Source organism: Pseudorasbora parva, chromosome 1 (assembly GCF_024679245.1).
Source record: "Pseudorasbora parva isolate DD20220531a chromosome 1, ASM2467924v1, whole genome shotgun sequence".
In the NCBI taxonomy this organism is placed as follows: domain Eukaryota; kingdom Metazoa; phylum Chordata; class Actinopteri; order Cypriniformes; family Gobionidae; genus Pseudorasbora; species Pseudorasbora parva.
In genome coordinates, this window is record NC_090172.1 from 18058751 (window position 1) to 18086471 (window position 27721).

General features: G+C 37.8%; 2 protein-coding genes and 1 non-coding gene across 6 annotated transcripts in view; all 3 read left to right on the forward strand.

Annotated features, from left to right (window-relative positions):
* haus6 (HAUS augmin-like complex, subunit 6) overlaps nucleotides 1–3225 on the forward strand; it is a 36580-nt gene extending 33355 nt beyond the window's left edge. For 2 of the 3 annotated variants that reach the window (XM_067431397.1, XM_067431327.1), the window contains 2 exons: nucleotides 2081–2207; nucleotides 2332–3225. In XM_067431397.1, coding sequence (XP_067287498.1) covers nucleotides 2081–2207; nucleotides 2332–2960 — 756 coding nt within the window. In that variant the 3' untranslated portion in view covers nucleotides 2961–3225. The remainder of the gene's footprint in view (nucleotides 1–2080; nucleotides 2208–2331) is intronic. The other variant, XM_067431477.1, reaches the window with a different exon arrangement.
* Nucleotides 1888–2018, forward strand: LOC137088990 (small Cajal body-specific RNA 8). The gene has a single exon (XR_010907622.1). It is a non-coding gene; the product is annotated as a small Cajal body-specific RNA 8 (non-coding RNA).
* A 390-nt stretch (nucleotides 3226–3615) lies between the features above and the next one.
* The window catches only part of dennd4c (DENN/MADD domain containing 4C), a 122626-nt gene continuing 98520 nt past the window's right edge, over nucleotides 3616–27721 (forward strand). For both annotated transcript variants that reach the window (XM_067431569.1, XM_067431635.1), the window contains exon 1: nucleotides 3616–3846. The gene's annotated coding sequence lies outside the window, so the exon portion shown is untranslated. The remainder of the gene's footprint in view (nucleotides 3847–27721) is intronic.

Genomic DNA, 27721 nt, shown 5'->3' on the forward strand with positions numbered 1-27721 from the left:
CGATCTGATAGCATTTAGTTTAGCCCACTAAGCCCAGTTCATTGACTATGGTACCAAACAGAGATCAAGTTAGAAGCGACCAAACACCTCCACGTTTTCCCTTTTTAAATACAGTTACACAAATAGTTGAACGATCAAGTATGGTGACGAAAAGTAAAACGTGGTGCTTTTCTAAGCAGATTAAAAAGGAGAACTATCATGTATGGTGGAATAACACTTCTGAGAGTACTTCGACTCGGTGCAGTAAAAAGTCCCGGCTGAAAAATCCTCCCTTAAAACTCCCCCTATCCCCTATTGACGGAAATGAGTGAGTAGGAGATAGTCTAATCTTCAAGACTAACGCCCGTTTCACATATTCTGCGTTTGCAGTCCACAACTGATCCGCTGTTGCATACCACAAACACCGCATTGTCATTATTTTTTAATTTAAAATCCAAAAGTTGTTACTGAACATGGCTCGTCAGAATTGCATTTCACTTTGTTTACTCTTTCATAAAGTCTAGTCTTTTTTTTTTTTTTTTTTTTTTTTTAAACCCTTTTAAAATAAATCATGCTGGTCATAAAGAACTTTGCTTTCCACCTCCAAGAAAGGACTTTCCACCTATCCATTATGGCACTTTTTTTTTTTACCTATAATGCCAATAAGGACAAGTTGTTTCCTTGCTTTACTTAAGAAATAAAGCCATGTGTTGACTTTGAAACAAGAGTATATTTTAAATGATATGCATCTGTGGTGAAAACTAGATTTTTGCATCAGAACATGTTTATTTTAATGCAAACATGTTCTGTCACTTTAATGCAGCAGTGCAGCACAGCAAAAAATAGACTCGGTACTGCTGCAGACGCACCGCACATGGAACGGACTGACGGACCGCATCCGCGTGCAAGTGAAAGCTGTAATTCTTTAACATGGGTACAGAAAAAAATATGCACCGCATGCACACTGCAGATGGAGTATGTGTGAAACGGGCGTAACGTTACATCACGTAGTGCACGTGCATCAAGGTGCATTAAAACACCTTGAAGTATTCTTCCATTGTAACCCGTGGTGGTTATTTCAGTCACACGATGGCACCAGACAGTGGAGTGACACGTTAAGCATACAAGTAGCAACGGTTAAGATAACTTGTAGTACCCCGATGAGCAGTGTGTTAGTCAATTTTGGCTGTTGTTTTCTGGGAATAACACTGCTGGAATGCTCGATTGACCAGTCAGAATTAACTATTTTCACTGAGCCGTGTAATGGTTGCATAACCATTGTGTTTGATAACTGATTTGTTGCATTAAATCAGCCAACTTCTGGCACCTAGAAATGGGTTTTGGTTTTGCTTCTGAAACTGCATTTTTAATGTCACCCAACAAGTTTTTAATGTGGTTGAGGTTAAAGGATTGAGCTGGCCACTATTATCTCAATCCTTTTTGTCTGGAACCAAGATGTTGCTTGCTTGTGTGCTTGGGGGTTGAAAGACACGTTTCCTCTTTGGCATATCGGCAGCATAATCTCTAATTTGATTTGAAATATCCTCATCCTTTAGATTTTCTATCCTCATACAGTCTTTACAGTGTACTGTGGCTTAAATTTGGTATCTGGGGTCGCTTGACATACTATTGATGACCACTAGACCTGAAAAGAACTAATTTTCTCTAATCAGTCTACAGAATTATGCTTTTGGATCAATTAATTTGTTGCTTGGCAAATTTGAACCGATTCTGCAAATGCTGTTTTCATGCCGCAGTGTAAATGTCATGACACTTGGGTCTGTTGTTTTTTTAATACACTACTACATCTACCAGTAAATTATTTGCAGTGCAGAAATATCACTACTAACAATGGTTCATCAGGTTACTTATATTAAAATTGCTGTTAGTAACTTGTAGATTTTGCTCTGGGAAACTGACACATGGGCAGTCCTGAGCAGTGTGCTACCCATCACAAGTTTTCCCTATATTAAACCTGCTCTCTGATGACCGGTGTGAATTGAGAGAAATCGCCACGGACAGATACGGAGCAGACAATCCTCTGCCTGAGTTTATGTAAATGTACAGTGTTAAAATATACATTTTTCTGTTTGGTTCTCAGTTTGCAGATGCAGTGATTATGAGTCCAGTCAACGGAAGAAGTGATATGGACCTTGGGCAGTTATTAAATGCGATATCTGACCCCTTTTCAGCTAGGAAACAGCTATGCCGCACCCCTGAGAGTCTAAGTACAAGACTTTTGATTGTTTTATTTAGTATTGAGTTATAAATATTTAACTTTCTCTTAATTAGAAATGTTTGTTAAACAAGCAGCTTTGTTTTTTATTTCTTTTAATTATAAACCCTCCCTAGTTAAGGATGTGAGAAGTTCATGGAGAAAAGCTGTAGAGGAAGGAATGGCTGAGAAGAAACAAGTGTCTCTGAATCGGCAAGACAGTCTTTCTTGGATCAAGACTCCAATGGTTGAGGTGAACAGCCCTTGCACCAGACCAAGTCCAGAGCCTTCCTTCTTATTTTCAGCTACTCTTGACTGTTGCACTCCGCCTCCTGTCCAGCAGGGGTCATCCCTTCACTCAACTGTGTCATGGGACTCCTTACACCTGGAGTCTCTTAACAGCCAAAACTCAAGTGATGTTATTAAATTCAGCATTGCTCAGGAAGAGCTCCCAAAACTTTTTGAGGATGTGTCATTTAACAGTGACGGCTCAGTGGAGATCCATGGTAACAAGGAGCGAGAGGAAGAATTTGTACTGCCACCTGTTGAACCAATGGCACCAATGTACTTCAAGAAGCCCCCTTTAGACAAATCCCCTTTCAAAGACTCCCCAGTACATTCAATGAAGAGCCATGGCTTGAGCCACTGGACTGCTGACGAGAAGCTTTTCTCTCTTGACTTGGACAAGCTTGATAGTCTTTCCCCTCCATCTGCAGAGAAATTTACCCTGCCCAGTTTAGTGAATTTGACTCTTGATGAATACTAACATGTCTTAATAAACAATAATTGTTTACATACTAGTATGATGCAAAATGTGTCTTCCAAATGAAATTCACTTACTGCTTGATGCATTTCTGCTCAGTCTAACCACAAGGATTTGAACCATTTTAAGGCTTCTATCTCACTGGTTTGTCTGAACTACTAATTCGTATGTCATCAATATTAAACTTGATGTACAAACTAATTGTAAATTTGGCTAAAATATTGTTGGTGTTATTGTTTTGTAATAAAGATTATTTGCAAACCATCAATTATCTCTGGTCAATTTGAATGCATTTATTTTCTTTTGCTTTTCTAAGTTTAATTTGTGCAAGTGTACAAACGGTACAATCACAGTATAATTTTATATGCTGTAAGCTGTAAACCCAGTTGTACATGATACCTGTTATGCTGCATTCAAATGTTATGTGCTATCAGAATTATCGTAATACGAGTTTCCTAGTTAAAAATTGCACATGAACGGCCTTTGAACTCAATGAGCTCGTAATTACGACTTGGAAGTGGGAATTGCTACATTTCCGATAGCACGTGAACGCAACATATTTCACGGTGCGCACTATTCTAGATATGTGGCATCTATGCAGGGCGGAAGACGGGGAGAAAAGAGTAGCAGCCAGTCACTCATGGGCGTGTCCATCCGCCTCCAGCAGTCAGTTCGAGAAACCCGAGAGCGCACCAAAGTAACAAAACACAAACATGGCGCCCACTTGCTGCCTTACTGGCTAGCGTTGTACAAAAACAAAGTTTCCAGGAATAAACAACGTGCTCGCACTGAGTGGACGTTTTATTCTCTGTCGACACGGAGTGGACGGGCTGGAAGTTGCAACTTGCCTACATGTCAACGTGTTTTCCTATAGTGTTCTGAACGGCTGGTATGTAACGTTACTGCTGCGTCTGAAGTTGCTAAATGTAGACAAACGCATTGAGTTGCATTTTTTTCCGGCTGGTAGTTTAGGAATGTCTTGTAATGTGTTATTTTCGCTGTCGCTCTGTGTAACAGAAACATCGTGCTTATTTCCCCGAGTCCGTCGACATAGTTAAACACGGGCTCGTTTGCTTTTTATAGCCTCAAAGTGTGATCGACTTTTGTGTGAAGATGCAACAGTTGGACACCGGAGCTCCGTTCACAGGCCTCGTTAGGAGAGAGATACTGGCTGTTTTAAAATCTAGTGTGCTGTCTACCTAGACACTTTTTTTGGACGAAATGTTTGTTTATATGCACATAAGATGTGTAATAGGCAGTTCGCTATTTTTTGAGCTGTGGTGTCTGAAATTATGCGTGTAGGGTGTGTCAGCGTCCAGGTAAGGTATAACTTATCGCACTTACATCCGCCTCTGAAGTTATATATATTAGTGTGTTTATATAGGCTTATACTATGCTTAAGTCTAGTCCCAGACTAAAATGCATGTTTGAGCTGTTTTACCTGAAAGCGACTTGCAATGCCAAGTTATCTAAAAAAAAAAAAAGAATGTCAGTGCAATTGTTCTGTTTTAAGATGCACACCAGTAATGTTTTTACAAGACATGTTTATAAAAGCTACTTAGATGTCCTAATTTACTTAATGCCCTAATTTTTAAATGTATATTTATCTTGTTGATATTGGTTTTAAAGAAGAAGACTTCATTGGTTTGCCATTGAGCCCTCTGTAGCAGAGATATAAATTTGTTTGGTTTGTTTTCAGATCAATTTGTGTCACTGCTCTTCATATTTGCACTCCATGCTTATGGGTGGTTGATGTGCCAAAGTGATATCAGTGTGTCAACTGTTAAACAACATACAACATAAATATTAATTTACAGTTATAAATACATGCTGTGCAGAAATGATGATCAGTTACATTATCTAAAATGTACATTTGTCTGTGAACTTTTTTTGTTGTTGTTGAAAGAAAGGTGTTATTTTTCCAACTGATCATGCCAATTTGTTGTTTTCATACTTTTATTATTTCTAGAGAGATGGTTGTATGAGAAGCTTGTGAAGGCCAGATGTCACTGGGTGCTTCACATTTAAGTGATTGATCAATAGCGTTATAGTGACCTTGACATTGTCTGGATTTTACTTTGGATTTACTGTTCATTATACTGAATTATCATCTCTAGGTTGCCTTCATGTTTGTGTAGGTTTTGTGTGTGCCTCCATGTTTGTGTGCCATAAAATAATCCATGTGCGCTGACCTTGCTGTCCTCAGGAGTGGTTACAGGTAAACGTGAGGCATTGTGGGTATGACATAAGGCAGGCCATGTGGCAAGAGGGCAGGGCTGCACAAATGAATAGGAAACACAAAACCACACAATAAGTATTATTGTGTTATTATTAATAAGTTGCTGTGCTTGCTCTCTCTTTACCTTGAGTTATGTGCTCAGTGCCCATGGCACTTTGCAAAAAAAAAAAAAAAAAAACCTTTTTAATATCATGTTAGGTTATGATAGCAAGACACAATAAATTTCAGAACCATGGTAACAAAGCCTTTTTTGTATTGTGACATTGTTTTCATGGCAATTAAGGGCAATAAGACAACTAAATTATCTTTACTATAATGCAGATTTACAATTTAAACAATCCTCAAGCTAAATTAATTCAGTGCCCCCCCCCCACACTCTAACGTAATATTGAAACCAACCAAATTCGTTCAACTAACCAAAATAACCTTTTTTATACAGCACTTTATTATACAAATAGTTTCAAAGCAGCTTTACAGTGATAACAGGATAATGGTGCATTTATAATGAGGCATGTTGCTCTGTTTGGAATTAATCACATTCAAACTCTTACTGAAATGTAAATCCTCCAGTCATCTTTAAGTGATGCTGATTAAGATGAGTGAGATCTCTGTAGGATTTCCTTTGCATCTTCTTGGCCTCATCTTATTGCTCAAAACATGGCCTGCAAAGACCTTACAAAATATTGGGATCTCATTTTTTTAAATGTACCAATCAGGAGAAGCCCATTTCCCAAACATTAAATCCTTAGGATGGTTTATAAGGTATTCCATGGCACAAATAGAAACATTGACATTCCAAAACAGGGCACCTGTCAAAAATGCATGCGTAAAAAAAAAAAAAAAAAAAATCTTAAAGGGTTAGTTAACCCAAAAATGAAAATTCTGTCATTAATTTCTTACCCTAATGTCGTTTGACACCCGTAAGACCTCTGTTTATCTTCAGAACACAAATGAAAATATTTTTGGTGCAATCCGATTGCTCAGACAGGCCTTCATTGACGTCAATGTCATTTCCTCTCTCAAGACCCATAAAAGGCACTAAAGACGTCGTTACAAAGCCCGTCTCACTACAGTGGTTCTACAATAATTTTATGAAGCGACAATAATAGTTTTTGTGCGCAAAAAAACTAAATAACGATCTATATAGGTATGGGCCGGTTTCAAAACAAAGTTTCGAACAGTTATTGATTCATGATTAGCGTATTAATTCAGGATTCTGATTGCATGTCAAACTGCAGAAATCATGTGTGACGTTGGCGATCCGTATCCTGAATCGATACGCTGATTCATAACCTTTCGTATCTTTAAAAAAAAAATCTTAACAACATTAACGACATTAGGGTAAATAATAGTGCTGCAACGACGCGTCGACGTCATCGATGACGTCGACTATGGAAATATGTCGACGTTCGTGAAATTCGTCGACGCGTCGTGTCAGGCGTTCATCTCGCGTAATGTTGGCTTCTGCTCCTGGTTCTATCACAAAAACCTAGACCGCGAATATCAAAAGTATGGGAATACTTTAAACAGAGGCCAAACAGTGTTTCCCACACATAGACTAATTTGTGGCAGACTGCCACATAATCAATAACGGCCGCCACATTCGTCATTCATTCATTTTTACGCTATTTAAAAGACGCACGCATATTCGTTTAGCTGCATTTCCTTAAGTTCTCTCTCCGCCCTTTTGCGCATCTCTTACTCACTCACACACACACGCGTTGCATTCGACCGTAAAACAAGTTTTATTGCATTTTGGTGCATTTAGACATAGCTTTTAAAACCAGAGCAGTTGAATAACAGAGTTGCGACACGCCTTCATCACGCGGCAGCGCGCGCTCATAATTCTAAGCAAACCAGCGCGGTGTCAATCAATACAGACCAGTGTTTCCCAACCGGGATCCCGAGCAAAAGTTGCGGGAACGCACTTACACTTCGGTTCATCTCGCATCTGATGACGCATCTTTAATATGGGTTGTAACTTGAAAATAATGCTGTATGTATGTTTCTGTCGATGGATACACGTGCTGACTCCTCAGGTATACACTACAACAACAGCGATAATAAAAGAAAAACGTGGGCAAAATGGTCTCTCTTTGTAAACTTTATAAAACGCATGCGAGTGCTGCCGTACGTCCGAATATGAGCAGTCATTTTTACCGTCATCACCCCCGTGTAGCCAGGAGACGCGAATGAGAAGATCTGTCTCTGTGCACTCGTCCCAAAGCGCGCAAATATGTCAGCAAGTATGTCAAAATGTCATAGCCTACTCTATGCCTTAAGTGAACTTTATACAGAAAATACGACGACTATCCGTGGGTCTTAAAGGGGCAGTAGCATTCACTGCTGTCTGTTTAATGTCAAACAAAAGATAAAGACATCACTCACTGCTCCTGACTGAATAGCTTTTGTAAGTTTAATAAGGATAATTTTTTTTTAATTTTATACAGCTAAATGTGTGGTTATTTTACTTTTGATTACTTCATTCCATTTCTCTACCTAAAAACTAATGTTAGACCTACCTGAAAAGCATTGTTTATTTTGTTATCATCATTGCTCAATAGTATTTATTTGTGCTGCTGCTTCTATTTAAGTTATCTGTTCTTATTTTCTTTATTTTCATTTGACAGTAGTCCTTTTTCCCCTGAACATAGCAAATACCGAACTGTACTGAAACGTGAACCTAAAACCGTGATACAAAGTGAACCATGAGCAGTCTGTACTGTTACACCTCTAGTGTAACTTATGCAAGGGGGTGCCACAGAATTGTGAAAAATTTCAAAGGGTAAAAAAATAAATCGTTAGATTAGTTGACTAATCGAAAAAATAATCGTTAGATTAGTCGACAGAAAAAATAATCGTTAGTTGCAGCTCTAGTAAGTAACAAAATCAGGGTAAGTAATTATTGACAGAATTTTAATTTTTGGGTGAACTAACCCTTTATCAAAGAGTTCGCATGGCAAGAGACTTACTGTATCATTAAAGGAAATTCACCTACTCGCTTCACCTACCTTCAACCGTGGCGGGTTAATAATAGGGGTGTAACGGTACATAAAACTGACGGTTCGGTACGTACCTCTGTTTGAAGTCACTGTTCGGTACGAATTCGGTACAGCAGTTTTACAAAATTACTTTTTATTTATTTAATTCAATAGTGTCATTTTAATTTAAACATAGCCAACATTGTAGAATAAAATGAATACGCTAATATAATAAATATATAGGTCATATATTCAGTGAGAGTTAATATCTAGTGAACTCACAGCTGTGGACAATGAAGGACTTCTGAGGTAAATGTGATGCTACAGTAACTTTCATTTTACTTAAGCTGTTTTATCATCTTTCCGCGGTTAAAACACTGATTGAGCGAATATACAAAATACGTTGCAGTAAGTTGTAATGTATCCTCACATACCACAAGATATTAATTCATCTTTATTCTTTAGGAAAAGATGATTGTGTTCACTAGCGAGACTGAACTGAGTCTGACGCGCCTATAATGTCTTGTCACGTCACATTAAATATCGTCAAAACGGCATTTATCGTTTGAATCTCGTGATAAAATGGGACTGAATACTAAATATGTTTGTTTGGGAACGTGTATTCCGCGTTTAAAACAAGCCGACTGTTAACTGTTAAAGATTGCATTTAACCGTCCGGTACACATGTGCACCGAACCGAAAGCCCTGTGTACCGAAACTGTTCGGTACAAATACTTGTACCGTTACACCCCTAGTAATTAAAAAAAATATCATACTGTTTCACCTCTTTGTAAACTTTGATCAAAGCATGCGAGTGCTGCCCTATGTTCGAATATGTCCAGTCGTTTTTGCAGTCATTACCAGGATGTAACGTTAGTGCCAGAAGACACGAATGCACGCTGTAAGAAGATATGTCTCTGTGTACCATAAACACAAGATGCCAAAACGAATAGGTTATTGTTGGGACCAAAAACCTAAAACTGGAAGCCATTAAAGACCACAAAAATCATCTAAATGCCACATCCAGGTAAAAAAAAGTGCACCGAGCCCTACTCATTTAATGAAATGTATATCATGGTTTGTGTGAAAGAGAAAATGTCAGTTTTTCATTGAGACTTGAGATTAAATAAACTGCTTGGGTATTGTAGAGCTTGTAGTATTAATTTTCAAATGCACACATTGTTGGTTAAAAACTAGAAAGTGGCTAGTAAAACCATCGAGTGGCTGGTAGATTTTGAAATTCAACAGCCACAGTGGCCGGTGGACAAATAAGTTAATTTCCATCCCTGAAAGGAGCTTATATAATTTCTGGCAACTACTGGTGTGGTCACATGCCCCATTACATTAATATCCAATAATGACAATAATGTTTGCTATTTTATATATGTCAGAGATATGGGGTAGGGTGGCCAAACAAAAACCATTAAGATGACCTGTATTTTCTCAATAACAACTTTATGTAGTAAGCTCACTTAAAGACTTAGTTCACTTTAATCAACTTTAAAGGGATCCCATGGTGTTGAGACTTGTATGGCTTAATATAACATAAATGATGTCTCTTACTGAATTATGTGGTAGAAAACCCATGAAAGATCTACGTTATTTAAAAAATCGATTTTATATTTGGACCATGGGCGGCGCCATTTTGTTTGTGTTCTAGGTTGATGACGTAGAGTGGTTGAACTCCTCAATCAGCTGGCGTTACCCGTTGCTATTTTTACCACAACGCAACTCGAAAATTGTTTCAGAGTTAAACAAAACAAATGAATTGCTTTGTAATTGTACTTAAAACACACTCAAACATACATGTGCACACAAACTCACCTACACAAGTCACAAACAGATCGGCGGGCGCGCACACACCTAGGTCAGCGACAGACTGCTCTGTCTCAATCGCATGCATCATCACCAAAACATCCTGCCTCTCTTCCTCACGTTACTTTATCCCATCGTCCTACCTAGATATTTCCCTCTGCTGGTCACATAGGCATTACAGTTAATCTACTATCAACAGTCTATCTAGGATATCAACACAGGGAATAGATTGAGGGTTATGTATGCGCGCACGCAGTGCGTGCGTGTGTGTGTGTGTGTTCGCGCCGATCTGTTGGGGTGTGTGTGTGTGTGTGTGTGTGTGTGTGTGTGTGTTGTGTTCGCGCCGATCTGTTGGGGTGTGTGTGTGTTCGCGCCGATCTGTTGTGTGTGTGTGTGTGTGTGTGTGTGTTCGCGCCGATCTGTTGGGGTGTGTGTGTGAGTCTGTGTGAGAGAGAGAGTTTGTGTGCACATGTATGTTTGAGTGCGTGAAGTCGGACAGATGTGTAAATCGGCTGTACACTCGTTATTGCGGTGAACGTGAGACTGAATGACTGCACTCGAACATGTCCACTATGGTGTCGGACAACACTACAAATGTCCGTCCCTTCAAATAATGCCCTATTTTAGGGTATAGGGTCGATTTCAGATTCAGCCCCTGTCGTGGAGACTGAGCAGCCCAACATCTCGATTGAAACAGAGCCTGTCGTGTGCGCGCCCGCCGATCTGTTTGTGACTTGTGTAGGTGAGTTTGTGTGCACATGTATGTTTGAGTGCGTTTTAAGTATAATTACAAAGGAATTCATTGGTTTTGTTTAACTCTGAAACAATTTTCGAGTTGCGTTGTGGTAAAAATAGCTACGGGTAATGCCAGCTGATTGAGGAGTTCAACCACTCTACGTCATCAACCTAGAACGCAAACAAAATGGCGCCGCCCATGGTCCAAATATAAAATCGATTTTTAAAATAACGTAGATCTTTCATGGGTTTTCTACTACATAATTCAGTAAGAGACATCATTTATGTTACATTAAGCCATACAAGTCTCAACACCAGGGGATCCCTTTAATCACTCACCCTAATTTCGTTCCACACCTGTAAGACCTCTGTTCATTCTCGGAACACAGTTTAATATATTTTATATTTAGTCCAACAGCATATGGAAGCGTATGCACACTATACTGTCCATGTCCAGAAAGGTAATAAAAACATCATCAAAGTAGTCCATCTGTGACTTGATTAATTAGAATCCCTTGAAGCATGTGAAAACAAAATTTGTGATCTGTGATTATAAACCTACCTACATTATTGGGTACGATTACTGCATGTACAGTATGGTCATGCATAGACATGTGCCGATTTTCAATAATGTGATTTATCACGATAATGAATTTGCACAATATTGTTATCGTGGGCACTTTAAAATATCGTAAATAATAATTTTTTAACAATTAATAATTTTTTTATAATGCACTCAAGAATACTTTGCCCATTAACCGTATAAATGCTCAACACCGCTGTATTCTGCGTTAAAGGGAAGCGCTCAGAAATAAACAAGCCCAACGTGCGTTTGCACATGACTGAACCGGTGAAGGAAACGCGCTGATGAAGTTCCGCTCAATGACAGCAGAGGGCGCTGATGGAATGCAGCAGTTACCCCGGAAACACCGCAAACAAAAGAAACCACGTGTAGTTTTTCAAACAGCCATTAGTTTTTTGTAATCTCAATGTTGTTCATCACAGCACCAAATACTTAATACTTAAAGACTTAATAGGCTATTTATTTTCAAACTTTTTTTTGAAAAAAGTTTTCAAAACTTTTTTTATGTTTTAATCTGGACTACAACATGCCCTAATAATTAGAACTGTTCTAATGATTTGTTATTGTTCAGTAAAACTTTCAGACATAAGACTTCATTAGTTAACATGTTAATTCATTATTACCAAACTGACAATGAAAAATACTTATAAAGAATTAATCATTCTAAGTAATGTTAATTTCTTAGTTACTGTTTAATAACATTACAATCAAAATCAAAATAACTTTTTTAATGGACCTAAGATAAAACTAACAATGATCAATATTTCTTAACCAACATTACCAAAAACATTATACTTTCTGTACCAAATGTAGCTGTTGCTCAATCGCAATTAATGCATTAAATAATAAGACCTTATTTGTTAGCCTACCTGTTGTTCTTTATAGCCTAATTCTTTTGCACTTTAATCTGTTTGAAAATTGTACTTTTTCAGCTCTGAAAAAAATCAAGAGACCACATAACATTGATTTCTCAATGAGGGGTCTCTTAATTTTTTTTTCCAGAGCTGTATATATTTTTGGTGCACTACTGTCTTAAACATTCAGTTATTTTTGTTATTACAAAAATAGTTCTTAAAGCTGTTATGCTATGGCAACACTTTTTTTGCAACTTATTTCAATACCGTGATAATATCGTATATCGTAATTAGGGCTGGACAATAATTCAATATCAATATATATCGCGATATATATTTTTTCAATAACAGTGATATGATTTTTAAACACATTTCCGATATTTCATTATATGCATTACAGCTTTTCCTCACTGACTGACGTTCAGGGTGCAGCCGTCAGAAAGAGCAGAACATGATTGGCTACTTGCGTGATGACGTACACCACAGAAACGCAGTCAGTGCTCAGCAGTAGTAGGCTGATAGATCCAACTCGGCAAGTTTTAGCTACAAAAAAAGTTTCCCTGACCGCAACACAAATGTGACTGAACGAACTTCCACAAGTAAGAAGAAAGAAATAGTTGATAAGAGGAGAAAGACTAACGTTAATTCAGTGGGGTGGAAGTGGTTCGGCCGCTTCGGCGTGTCCCCCGCACTTTTAATAAAGTGTATTTTTATCCCCCACACTTTTACTGGGTTTCACCGGTCCTAGTCGACCCGCTCCAAGCGAGATTCGAAACGGCGTTACCTGGAGCGAGGGCGGGCAAGTTAACAGGGACGCTAAAGACCACTTTCTCTAACCTCGGTTGATTGCGCACTTCTTGAGATCACGGGCAAGTGTATACATAGAAAACAACGTGAATACATCAAGATTTAAATTCAGAGACAAAAAATAATATATGCATGACTTGTCATTTTATTCTTATCTAAATATGAGGAGGGCGCTCTCACAGAAAGTCCAAAAGCGGATTCTTAGAAACTTACTGTCGCGCTGGAGCTGCAGCTGAAGGAAAACAATCGTTATGAGCTGAAAGATGACGACGACAGTCAGACGATTGCGACAATATATGAAAGCAATGAAGGAGCATCATGAGCAACAAAACTGTTTTCAACACTGATAATAATCATAAATGTTTGTTGAGCATCAAATCCTAATATGAGAATGATGAGTGACACTGAAGACTGGAGTAATGATGATAAATTCAGCTTTGATCACAGAAATAAAGGACACTTTACTATATATTCACGTAGTGAACAGATGATGTAGATTAGAATAATATTTCACTGTATTTAATTTTTTACTGCATTTTTAATTAAATAAATGCAGCATTAAATATATGCTATAGTTTTGCATAAATAGAAAATAGAGCGCTATGAATTGTTCTTCACTGAAATTTAAAACTTAAAAGAAAATGCTCAATAAACTGTGTCTGCGGCATAGGAGCACTGTACGCTGTGACTCTGCATTGCTTCTATAGTGCATCATTTTGCACACGGGATGCACATTAAGTGCATTTTGCCACTCTGTATTGAGGTTATGCACGTGACATCAACGTCATTGATCGGTTCCACCATCTGAAGAAGATCCATCCGCTAGAATATTCTGAGTCAGGCTGAATCCTGGCTGAAGCACTTTTGTTTAATCTATATTAAGAATAATATAATCAGCCTATGTTGTAGTTTATACTTAAAGATATTAATATTAATAAAGTGAGAGTTATTTGATGTTGATTTCACATTTCTTTTTCATATAAAGGCTAAATACAAATAAAAGGTGAACATTAATTTATTTGTACTGGTTTTATTTCTATAATATTATATAGTTTTATAGGAGGACTATTCATAGACTTGGCAAATACATTTTTCAGAAGTTTGTAGACATCCTTTGTGGCAGTTCTTAGTAGTTTTTTCTAAAGCTTTTATATAGTGCATATCGATATCGGAATTATATCGTATCGACCGAAATTAAGAAAAATATCGTGATATGAATTTTGGCCATATCGTCCAGCCCTAATCGTGATAAAACTTCAGCAATTAATCGCAACATGAAAAATTGATATCGGCACATGCCTATTAACAACTCAGCTGTATGTGAACATCTTTTTTGGGTAGAAATGCATACTGCATTTTTTGTTGCAAATAAAACTCCAATAGTCCATAACTACTGTATTTGTAGCTAATTTCAATATATAAATTCAGTTCAATCATGGAACATTTGTATGACTTGCCAGTGACCTGCTTGACCCAAGCTATGGCTTGGCTTGACTTGACTTGCTTGACATAAAGCAGTGAATTGACTTGACTTGATTGTCACAACAAATTACTTGGACTTGCCTTAGACTTGAAGGTTAAGACTTGAGACTTGCTTGTGACTTGCACATGTGTGACTTACTCCCACCTCTGTTAATAGTGCAATTTGGACCCTAAACTAAAGTGTTACCATTTTTTCCATAAGCCTACCCTCACTGGGGGCTAAGATATTGACATACATCATGGAGTGTTTTCAACCACATAATGTTTATTTTAGGTTTAATTAGGGCTGGGCGATATGGAGCAAAAAATATATCTCGATATATTTTGCTATATCTCGATATACGATATATATCTCGATATCTTTACAGGAAAAATAACCCCCTAAAAACTACAGCAAAAACAAATATGCCAAATACCACAAATTCTTTTCTTTTTTTATTGAAGTGCAAAGAGGTAGTCAGTTCATGTAGGAACAAAGTCCTTTTGCGACATTTAAAAAAAAAAAACTCCCTGATTACATAAATAATAATAATTTAACTGTAAAAGAAAATAAATAATATTGCCTTCTTTTCATTTATTTCATGCTTTCAAAAGATGAATCAAAGACTCCCTTATTTACACTTAACAGTAAAACAGTAAGCATTTTGCAGAAAGATGGGGGCATGACTGAGATATAAATAAACTGATTTTGTCATAACACCAGTTCCTGTTAAATTTTTATCAAAATTCAAACTCATCATGCGGATCATGTAGGCTACACATGAGCTGAATTTCACTTCTTTTCCAGTTACAGAACGAAATATGAATGTCAGAAGGTAGGCTATATGATAATATGATACAGTACAACTGACAGAAGAGCACCGCGTGTCTCAGGACACCTGGGATGTCGCGTTTTTCCCTCTTGGTTACAACGTGAATAGACCTGTTCATCATAATCCCGTGATAAAGCTGACAAAATAATCATAGTAATGATATTGCAATACTTTTTAAATGTTTTCAAATGATGTGCGATCATTTTGACATTTTAACCGAAAACTATGCGATCAGTTAGACACAAATCATAAACTGACATGATTGTGACTGAGAGTGCGTCTCGCACCAGTGTCAATCACCTGACTGTGGGTGAAACGTGCGATTTGAACTATGATGAACATTAATATTTCTTTATAAATTTAAGCAAGCAGTTGTGTTAGAAGGAAAACGTGATCTCTTAACTGAGTCCTGAACAACGCGCGCGCTTGTCAACATGATAACTAATCCTCACCTGGTTGCGGACTCCGCCGTGTGCACTGAGACGACACGCGATGGGAGGGGGAACAAAAGCAATGAGGCGGGAGGCGCGCGAGCGGGAGCGAGCAGCCGAGCACAGCACAGGGAAGCAAAGTGGCGGAATCAGAATTTAATATAAACAATATATCGATATATACGATATGTCCAAATCCATATCGAGTTGAAAAAATATCTCGATATATTTTAAATATCGAGATATCGCCCACCCCTAGGTTTAATTTAATAGGTAACATTTAAATACACATAAGCACTAGTAAAACAATACATTTAGAGTTTCTAGAGTACGCACTGGTGTCTATGTAAGCAGCAATAACAATCCATTCAATATAATTTGCTGACATGTTTTATTCATATCAGATACGCATAGTGTAAGTAACTATAAAGTTTACTCGATTCTTCTCCCAGTTCACCGGTCACTTACTTATTCCAGGAGAAACTGATGAATTTACATGCTGTAAATCCTATTGACAGGACTGAACTGCGGTGCATTGAACATTTTGCTCAAACGTGGCAGCGGCCATCTCATTATCAAAAGCAAAATAATTTATAAAGGTTTTTAAATGGCAAAACACAGTCACAATTTGATTATTATATAGTTGATGACATGGTTGGCAAGTTTGTCAGTATTTTGAATAAAAAAGAAAAAACTTTTTAAAACGATACATCATCATTGTAATTATAGATGCTCCTGAAATGGCCCATATAGCGCCATATATTTAATGTGATTTAATAAATAAAAAGGTAATGTCCATTTATTGCATGGTTAAAACTACATTACATGTCTAAAGTGCATGTGCACAGTTAAGTTAATCGATTATGACTATGTTTATTTAAGTGCTTTCGCACAGAATGTATAACCATTAGGCACAATAACGACAATATTAACAAAAACAACATAAGAGTGTGCCGTTTTTTTTGTCAATCAGATGTGTTCGTTCTTAAGTGCGTTCATTACTTTTGGAACAGTAGACTCAATGGTCATTAATCTGTAGCCTACTCTAGCATTTTCTTTCAGAATTATCACTGGATTATAGAAAGTAAATAGAAAACGAAAATAAGACCCTCACATCTGCATCTGTTATTGAGGTTTGTTGGTGGCCCTCCTACCCAACAGGGTGAATTCGAGAAAAGCTTGATTTCCATTAGTGGTGAAGGAGTTGCTGAAGCCCTATTCGGACAGTAATTGTTTCTTGTGGGGTCGGAAGGTGTTACCATCATTTAAGTTACAGGGACTAGTCAGTTATTTTATTGCCGTCTCCCACCACCAGCGTAAAAATCTCTGGCCGAATTACCTACTACTTTTGACAAACACCAAGGTTGTGTGGTGATGTAATAGCTGTCTGAATCCACATCTCTGAGTTTTCAAGAATATATCACTTCAAAATTCACTGTTTCTAATCATTTTTGACCACTGCAGAGCACCGTACGGTTGCGCTTTGCTGTTATTTGGATGCATTTCTAGACTTTTTTTCATCTTTCAAACTTTAGTTAGTGTGTAATGTTGCTGTTAGAGCATAAATAATGCCTGTAAAATTATAAAGCTCAAAGTTCAATGCCAAGCGAGATATTTTATTTAACAGAAGTTCCCTTTCAAAGCCTACAGCGCTCGGCAGGAAGTGCTACAGCAGGAAGTGCAGGGATATAAAGACATCACTAGAACCGTTTGTTGACTAACCCTCCGCCCAAAAGAACACACCAAATAGGGGGCGTGGTTTATTTGTTCTCCCACGTGGAGAAGTGCGCATTCAGCACTTGCATCTCCCCGTTATGGTAAGAGGCGGGACCTTTCCAGGCAAAGTGCGCTAAGCTGCTGTCCAATCACAACACGGGAAGCGCTGGCCCAATCAGAACTCGTTACGTGTTTCTGAAGGAGGGACTTCATAGCACAAGGAAATCATCAGGCCGTTTTTAGGACAGAGAAAACAGCGGTGTACAGATAAGTGTGAACAATTGGGTTTTTTTACACGCGAAACATGAACTCGTGTTATATTGCACACTGTAAACATAATCAAAGCTTCGAAAACACGCAAAGAATGGGACCTTTAAAATGCTGGCATGTATTTACAAGAGCAATATATTTCATCACCCCTCAAACTAATTAAAATAAAAGCTTGTAAACATTTGAATTCGTTCCCGCATTCCCGATCACAAAACTTTCCCGTCCACTGTGGCGTGAATAAATCACAATCAGAATGCACAAGTTTTTATCCTATGGTTTTATCACTGAGGTGGCCTGCACATTTATTTTGAAGGATTTCCATGTGGGAAACAGGCGAAGGGCGCATGACATGCGTCATGACCAAACATTTGAGATTGGTTATGGCAGATCCAATAGTTTTAAACTTCAACAGAGTACCCGCCTTCACGGAAGTAAACGCTTGTCAATGGAGAGTGGCCAGACTCTATGTACAAATGAAATGTACAAGAGTCTAGTAAGACCAGGGTACTCAAAACCTACCGTTGTGGACAACATAACCATTTCACCGAGATTTTGTGTGCAAAATGTAGTAAACTTCACAGAAGGAATGACAATAAACACAATTAACCTAAGTGAATGAAAGGTAGGATAATAATCAGCGATATGCACGTGTGTGATATCACGTGGCTTTATTTGAACGTTTCAGCATGGCATACCATAAAAATAAATTGTTAGAATTAAGGTCTAGTAATGACATTTTGCAATGACGGAAAAGAACCGCTGAATTGTTTTCTTTTTAACTGGTTATTTGAAACTGTAACTGTCAGAAAGAACCTTTTGCAGAAATTAAATTTACTTCCAATCATTATTAGTGAGCAAGAGACAAATGAATGCTAAACTCTGTAGAACTGAAAAGGGCTCTTAAAGAGGAGTCGTTTACCCTCGTTATAGTAGTTTCCAAACGGTGAAATTGACTAGATTCCCAACACCTTAGACTCGAGGAATCGATTATTTTTGGGAGTCGGCTAAAATATTTTAACTTTATTTTAACACATGAAAGGTTTAAATGTGATATTAATAAAAAAAATGTTAACAGGCAAACTTAAAGCCTAGATAATAACCATTTTGTTGGGGCGATTGGGGACAGGTGGGGCTTGGGACTCGGAGCCCTTCTCTACCTCCAAAGTGGGGAATGGCAAAAAAAGTTTGAGAAACGCTGAGCACGTTTACATGCACACCAGTAAGCTGATAACTCACAAATATCAGCTTATTGAAATAACCCATTTTCCCCGTTTACATTCAAACCAGTAAGCTGACAACTCAAGTAAACCGCGTTTACGTGACTTTATTAATAAAAATGGGTTATTTCCTTGTAGTGACATCAAAAATAATATTATCGTAGTCAGATTGTTTCGCCGTATTCCAAATATTACGTCAGTTGCAATGTTAAATAAAGTGTGAACCGTGTCAGCAGGAGATTTACAGCTAATATTATCTCGGGGCGTGTATTACCAAGGATCTGGCGATACAATACGTATCATGATACAGGGGTTACAAATATGATATATTGCTATATTGTACGATTTTTTTTTTTATATATATTTTTTTAGAAAGATTAATTTAAAAGAATAAAGAACACAACCATATACATAAAACATGACAAGTAACTGTTTTATTAAATTAATACAGTATAATTTATATAAATTATCACTATTTTGTGCAATCTAAGTAGAGGGAAATAGTAAAGTGACTGCAGGATTCTTTATGTGTACATGTTTTAAAGGTTCACAGTATAGCAGTTTTTCCATTTCTAAACTATTTAGCAACAGAAAGTGCATAGTCCATTCTGACTGAATGACTGTTTGTTTTTTATGTAATACTGTAAAGCTGTTTTCTTTACGCAGTCTATTTTATAAAGTGCCATTTCAAGTAGGCTACTGAACTGCAGAGCTGGTGCATCCATATCCACATCGCTGTGATCAAATGCTTTCGTTCTGCTGCCACCACTGTCAGTTTTGGTATTCTATCTAAATGCTTCTCAGCAGCGCGGATGATGTCGGGATGTTAAACAAATTAAATCTCAGATTCAATGTTTCTCGAGTAGGCTACTGGATTTTAACTTGGCCTATTTTGCAAACAAAATTACTCTTGTCGAGTTCCTTAGTGGCTTCTTTGTAGCTGAAGCCAAAATGAGTCCACACTTCATGTGGAATAATAAGAGTTCAGTACATGGACATAACATACTGTGAGTCTCAAACATCATTGCCTCCTACTTCTTATGTAAATCTCGTAAATCCATAACACAATGGGAAAAAGAGTGCTTCTCAACATAAACCCAACAGTGACGCAAGCATTGGGGATAATTTATATGCACGTCCCCAATATTTGCATCTGTCCAAACATGTGCATTGTCAGGCGGAAATGGGAGCGAATCATCAAAATAAGCTGCTCGCATGGACACACTTCCATGTTCCAGGCTGTGCAGGATACTTTTCTACCCTTCCCACAGATAAAAAATGTAAACAGTCATGGTTGATGTTTATAATCCGATACCACAACAATTTGTTTCAAGATCGTTCGTCATTGTCTAGATAACGCAAGATGCTTACAGTAACGATAGGAAACACCAAGTACCATACAAAAACACCAAGTACCGCATCAAAAATGTCAACGCTGTTTTCTCCAGCAGCTGGAGTGTGTTTACTGTAGCCATAGCAACTCTTAACGGCCACCAGGACTACTACAGTATTATTTATAGCTATTTATTTGTTGTAAAGTGTAATAATCATCTCAGAAAAAAAAAAATCTTCTGTCAGGCGCAGTTAAAATAAAAACTGCCTGGGGCAATATACGATGTGTCATTATTCCAACATTATCTTCATTACTTACGAAATAAAAAGTTTACCCCTCAGAAAAATTAACTTACCTCTCTAGTCAACATGAGCGCGCCGCGCGCTGTCACGTCATGTAAGGACGCACACTTAAAAGTAATCGGTCAGGTCGTTTACATGGTGAAAAAAAATTAATAACGAGTATGGAAGAGATTCAAGCTGTGCTGCTTTTGCTGGTTATGTATAGGTTTACTAAGGTAATTAACAACGACAGAAAAGAGCACTAATATGCAGATTCAGCAGCATGCAGCATATTCAGAAAGCTTGTAAAGCTAGATTTAAAATGACAATGTATATTATTATCAGCTATTACGGACATTGCACGTGAGATGGCTGAGACGAATGTGGCGCGCCATCAGACAGAGCGCAAGACTGATATTTACTGAACGAGACTGAACCTCGCAAGACTTTTTTTTAAAAATGCCCGTTGAAATAAAATGCTGCTTGATCTAAACCAATCAGCGCCCAAGTCCCGCCCTCGAAAGTTCCTGAACTTTGAAAAAGTACTACCTCGCGAGCAGGGCCGTTTGGAGGGGAAATATTTACCCGGAACTTCATTTAGACCCTGGTTCCTGCGGTCTAAACACACGAAGTACCACCCAAAGTTCCTGGTTCCTGGGTAAAGTTCCTGCAGTGGAAACGGGGCTATACATCGTTCCAGATAAGAAACAACCAATCAGAGCCAGGAGTGTCTTAGCAGTGTCAATCAAGCTCATGTGCACTGATCACAACCCCATCTCATGCACAGCCAGTACAGGCGTGCTTGCTCTAGTAGTGACAACAATGAGGACAAAACCATATGTGGATACCGGGAGCTGTCCGATACATCTTCATACTTTATAGGCCGGCGACACACTACAAACCGTGTCCGTTTTTATTTTGGGTCCTATGTTAACAGGTTAGAGCTTGCACACTGCCTGTGTGACGTGCATCACACCGGAAATGCGTGCATGCTATAAATAGAAACAACTCGTATTTTTCACACACATGTGTTTGAAGCGTTTCCAGGCAAAATAGAATAGGAAAATATGTTTATATGTAATTTTGACACATACATATTAATAATAAATTACATTTTGATGTTTCAAAGTCTCTAAGTCTGGAAACACACTGTCAGTGTAGCGTTTCTGTTGTGTGTCAGACGCCCGTGGCGGCCCTGTGCCGGTTTCTATGCCGATGCGCACCAGGAGCGTGTCTGACACTAGTTGACGTACAGGGAAGGCCTATACTTCATATTAAACATAAATATATAGTGGACATGTGCCTATTTTCGATTTATCACGATAATGAATATGCACGATATTGTTATCGTGGGCACTTTAAAATATCGTAAATAATAATTTATCAACAATTAATAATTTTTTATAATGCACTCAAGAATACTTTGCCCATCAACCGTATAAATGCTCAACACCGCTGTATTCTGCGTCAAAGGGACACGCGCTCAGGTGTAGGGTTGGGCATCGAGAACCGGTTCTAACTTGGAACCGTTTAAAAAATAACGATTCCACTGGAATCGTTTAGAAAATTTATTTTCGGTTCCGATCTTCGGTTCCAAGCGCGCAAGTTTTGGTTTCCATGGCCACCTGATTTCCGGTGCTTGCGCGCCCGCTTGTTCTTTTAGTCATGGAAGCCCGGTAAGCGGCTCTGAAGTGTGGATTTATTTCACAATTAAAAGCCTGAGTCGGCACAGTGCAACTAGTGTCAAAAATATCGATACTGAAATATCTGAAAAGATACGATAGCCTGCTCAGCCTACACAATCGATCCCAGCTGCTCTCCTCTCCTCTCCTCTCTGACCGACAGCGAGTTGACACGCAGCCGCATATTCTCACTCAGCCCGGTTAACCCTCTGAACACGACGGGCGCTCGTTCTGCTGGACTTTTCCTTACGACAGCGTGTTAGTGTTAGTGTGTGTGATCGGTCTGAATTTCGCGCGGGATTGCACATAATTCTACGAATCCCCGCAGATTTCAAGCTCACATCTGAAGCGCACACACACACATAGCCTACCGTAATAAAGCCCCCTCTGACATACAAGTGCAAATATTTGCTTCTTTTTACAGCTTATTATTGGTCAAATACACTCAAACAAATTCTCAGTTGCGCATTTTGAAGAGTATGTAAACACAGTCTTAAACAATTCAGGAAGAAATGAAGAATGAGTAACAGGAACAGTGTTCAGGATCCATGAGTGCGGCAGTTCTTAAAGGGACCGCAGTCATTTGTTATTCAAAGTCAAACTACAAAAAGACAAACGATCACACTGCTCTTGACTGATCAACTTGTGTAACTTTAATGGTTTTATATGAAACTATTTAATTTTTTGCAAAAAACATTATCCAATGTTATTTTAAATTTATTTAGCCACTTTGCGTTTTTTTATTCAGTTTCTTACCTGAATGTTAGACCTACCTGAAAAAATAAAGCAGTCTATTTCATTTATATCTTTTATTCTATTGTATTTATTTGTGCTATTTTTTTGTAATATGTATCTTTGTTTATTCAATTTACCATTCGAAATCAAGCTTACTTGTGCTGTGTGTAAACTATTGCAACACAATTACCCCGTTGTAAAAAATACATTGAGTTAACAAATATTTGTGAGATAATTTTAATAGTAATTGATCAAAGTTTATATATGAGAAAAAGCTTAAAAGCTTTATCATATAAAGTGATCTCTTCAGAAGAAATTTTTGATTGCCAAGACTTTCAAAAGACAGACAAAAAAAAAAAATATATATAAAAAATATCTAATTGACAGTATATGCAGCGTTTTCCCCCGTTGTATTGAAAATAGCATTGAATATCGATGTGACATGTTTTGACTCCACCCCTCAAAGAATCGGAATCGAGAATCGAAAAGAACCGGAATCGAAAGTAAGAATCGGAATCGGAATCAGAATCAGAATCGTTCAAATCAAAACGATGCCCAACCCTACTCAGGTGTAAATGAGAAGCACATGAGTGAAGGAGACACGCTGCTGAAGTGCCGCTCAGTGACAGCAGAGGGCGCTGATGAACTGCAGAATGCAGCAATTATCCCGGAAACCCCACAAACAAAAGAAACTGCGTGTAGTTTTTAAAACAGCCATTAGTTTTTTGTAATCTCAATGTTGTTCATCACAGCACCAAACACTTAATACTTAAAGACTTAATAGGCTAATTATTTTCAAACTTTATTCTGGACTACAACATGCCCTAATGAGTAGAACTGCTCTAATTATTTCTTATTGTTCAGTAAAACTTTCAGACATAAGACTTCATTAGTTAACATGTTAATTCATTATTACCAAACTGACAATGAAAAATACTTATAAAGAATTAATCATTCTAAGTAATGTAAATTTCTTAGTTACTGTTTAATAACATTAAAATCAAAATAACATTTTTAATGGACCTAAGATAAAACTAACAATGATCAATATTTCTTAACCAACATTACCAAAAACATTAAACTTTCTGTACCAAATGTAGCTGTTGCTCAATCTTAGTTAATGCATTAAATAATAAGACCTTATTGTAATTTGTTACCTGTTGTTATTTATAGCCTAATTGTTTTGCACTCTAAACATTTTCTAAAAACTCCCTACTACAGCTTTAATCTCATATGACACTTAATTTATTGGAGCACTTTTCCAAATGTCTCCGTCTTGTGATTTTTCTTTTCTCATACAAATGTGTATGTTTAGTCTATGACTCATCCTCATTACCGCTGCTAATGGTAGTAGTGCTACTGCATTGTGCGTTGTTGTTTTTGTGTCATTCCCCTCAGGCTTAGCTGTAGTGAATCAAACGGTTTTATTCTGGAGCCTATTCTTGGCTGAGCCAAGTGAATTGAGAAAGGCCGTGCAAGACACAAGGCTACCGGTCATCTGTCCCCCCAACCTCCTTTGTTCTTCATCCAGAGAAGTGTCCCTCCAGCACAAAGCGCTCAGGGGTACTGTGGGGGTGATCATGGGGACCTGTAACAGGGTGCTCGGTATATAATTTTTTGTAAACAACTTTTGGTCCCACTTTAGTTTAGAGACCAAGTCTCACTATCAACTAGGGCTGCACAGTTAATCGAATTTCTAATCGCGATTACGGATGCCACGCTTATGGAATCCTTCAAAACGATTACAAAAATAAAATAAAAAATCCACTTATATTATTCTGCATGCTTAAAAGGGTGTGTTTAGAGCATGCTATGTTGTGATAGACGAATCTCAAGGCGATAAAACAATAACGATAATTTTCCTCGATAAAACAAAAACAAACAGTTTGATAAAATCTCAATATAATGCTTATGCGTTTTACAGACCGGGCTTCTGATTGCCGCGTGCAGTGTTGTTTACAGTCACAGTGGCTGACAGGCTTGGAGGATCAGAAGGAAGTGGAGTGAGAAAAATGAGAAAGAGTGAAACAAGTTCAGCGCTCACGACCAACTCAGAATGACACGGATATCATTGACAAGAAAGTTTGCTCAACTTCAGTGGTTTGGAGATATTTTGGCTGTCCCATTCGACATAAAACATGGACTGCTTATCATAGGTTCGCCACATGGAATTTAATTATTAAATGATCGTGCTTCTTCGATGTTCTTCCATATAACATTGAGCCCAACACAGCGGTAAATCTACATTAACTACATTCACGCACAGGCTTATCACCTTGTTACGCCGGCTTCACACTGCACGCGCAAGCAGGGCGCAGGCAGCGCCGAAGCAGCGCGTGTGTAAAGCAGTAGCAGCGCGCACTTTTTGCTTTCACACAGGCAGCGTTTGTCGCGCGCAGTTGTCACGCGCAGTTGTGTACAGAGTAGGCTACTCTATAATGGATAAGTTTGCATTTCTCTTTAATGTATTTGAAATGGAAATAAAGCAAAGATTCAGATTTATCATGAAGCATTTATCATTATTTTTAAAAAATCGTTTCACTTGTTTCTGATGTTTTTTTTATTTCGTTTAGTGAGAGTTTTTGATAGAAGAAAGGCCATCACACTATATGTCCATGAAAAGCACACTGCTAAAAAGAGAAACTTCAGGAAATCGTCTTGAAATATTGGATAGGCATCAAATTTACATGCATTACCCATCATAAACCTTAAAGATAATTCATAAATGACTGTAATAACTAAGAGGAAACTTCTTAATGATTTATCGAATAATTAATAACTAAATGAGCAAATTATCTAACAATAGTTTTTTTTAAAAATGACAAAATAACGCACATCATAGTCTATCTACATGTCTATACTGTAATGTGTGCTATATTAATGTGTGTATATTCTATTTACCTATCCATATTTAGTTGTTCGTTCGTGAGACAACGAAAGACTGTCAAAAACACTTAAAAATGACGTACCATCAGCACCAAGAGCCGCTCACGCTCACCAACTTCCTCCCATGCTTTTTCCTTCACTTGCAAGTCTTTATAAAGCAAACTGTGTGGATCACAGAGAACTGTGTGCTTCTAAACCTCCACGATGAGAGTGGTCTTTCCAGGACAGGTGCACTCTGAAGAACACTGCCTGTGACACCACTTGCTTTTTGTTTATCGTTTCTGTTATGCCAGCATATAGTTATAATATATACATAATTTAATTCATATTTAATTTAAGCTAAACTGGCATACATTATTTAAAATTAGTTTTGTAGTTCAGGCAAAAACTTATGCCAGTGACTTCGTTTTTTGTGTAGAACTTTTTTTTCTTCCACAGCGCCGGATGTCATGGTGACTGAGAAACACACGGAACACTTCACTAAATTATTTAATGGTTAAATGTGTTATTTTTCATGTTAACCAGGTTAATTTTGATCAGAACAATGTACTGTGGCTTTAATTCATCGTGAGCAGCGCGTCAAAAATAGACCTGGCGCCGAAACGATCGCGGCACTGCCGCTTCTGCTCTGCTCCTGCTACGCGCCGATGCGCTGCCTCTGCTGCCGGTGTGAATGCACTCATTGATTAACATGGGCGCCGGAAAAAATACGCGCTGCTTACGCCCTGCTTACGCGTGCAGTGTGAAGCCGGCGTTAGTTGTATTGGGTGACTTGCAACAAGCTAACCCCAAACTATAATCACCAAAACATCGGACTTGTACATCGCTATCATAATTGTTTGTCTTTGATGTATTAATGACTCAGCACCGCCTGTATCTAAAGAAAAATAATTTCATTCGATGTTTAAAATGAATAAAATAGACAGCCCTTACTGGAATTCCACAACTTCTGAACTTTGCTCTCTCCTTCCTTTCCCAACCAAGCCCACTGTCGGTCAAGTGTGTGTGTCGGTGAGATGCGTGCATGCTTTTGATACAGAATATGCTGAGTTATTAATAAATCATCAAAAACAATTATGATAGCGATCGTGTACAAGTCCGATGTTTTAGTGATTAAGTTATAGTTTGGTACAGTTAGCGTTAGCTTGTTGTAAGTCACCCACCGCAACTAACAAGGTAATAAGCCTGTGTGTGAATGAAGTTAATGCAGATTTACCTCTGTGTTGGGCTCAATGTTATATGGAAGAACTTCGAAGAAGCAGGATAATTTAGTAATTAAATTTCGTATGGTGAACGTGAACCTATGATATTGATATGCAGTCCACGCCGGTACGTCGCTGTTTTATGTCGGATGGGATCGCCAAAATATCTCCAAACGACTCTAGTTGAGCGAACTAACTTGTCAGTGATATCCGTGTCCTCCGAGCTGGTCGTGAGCTTTGAGTTTTCTTCACTATCGCTCATTTTTATTGAGCCACTTCACTCTGATCCTCCAAGCCTGTCAGCCACTGACTGTCAACAAAAGCGCGTGCAGCACCCAGAAGCCCGGTCTGCAATACGCATGCACAGCATTACGCATAACACGTAAGCATTATAGCGAGAATTTATCGAACTGTTGTTATCGTTTTATCGAGGAAAATGATATCGTGATAATTATCGTTATCGTTTTATTGCCCAGCCCTATATATATATATATATATATATATATATATATATATATATATATATATATATATATATATATATATATATATATATATATATATATATATATATATATATATATACATATATATACATATATATATATGTGTGTATATATATATATATATATATATATATATATATATATATATTATGATAAAGTGTATTATGTATTATGATAGTCATATTTGATTAGGAACA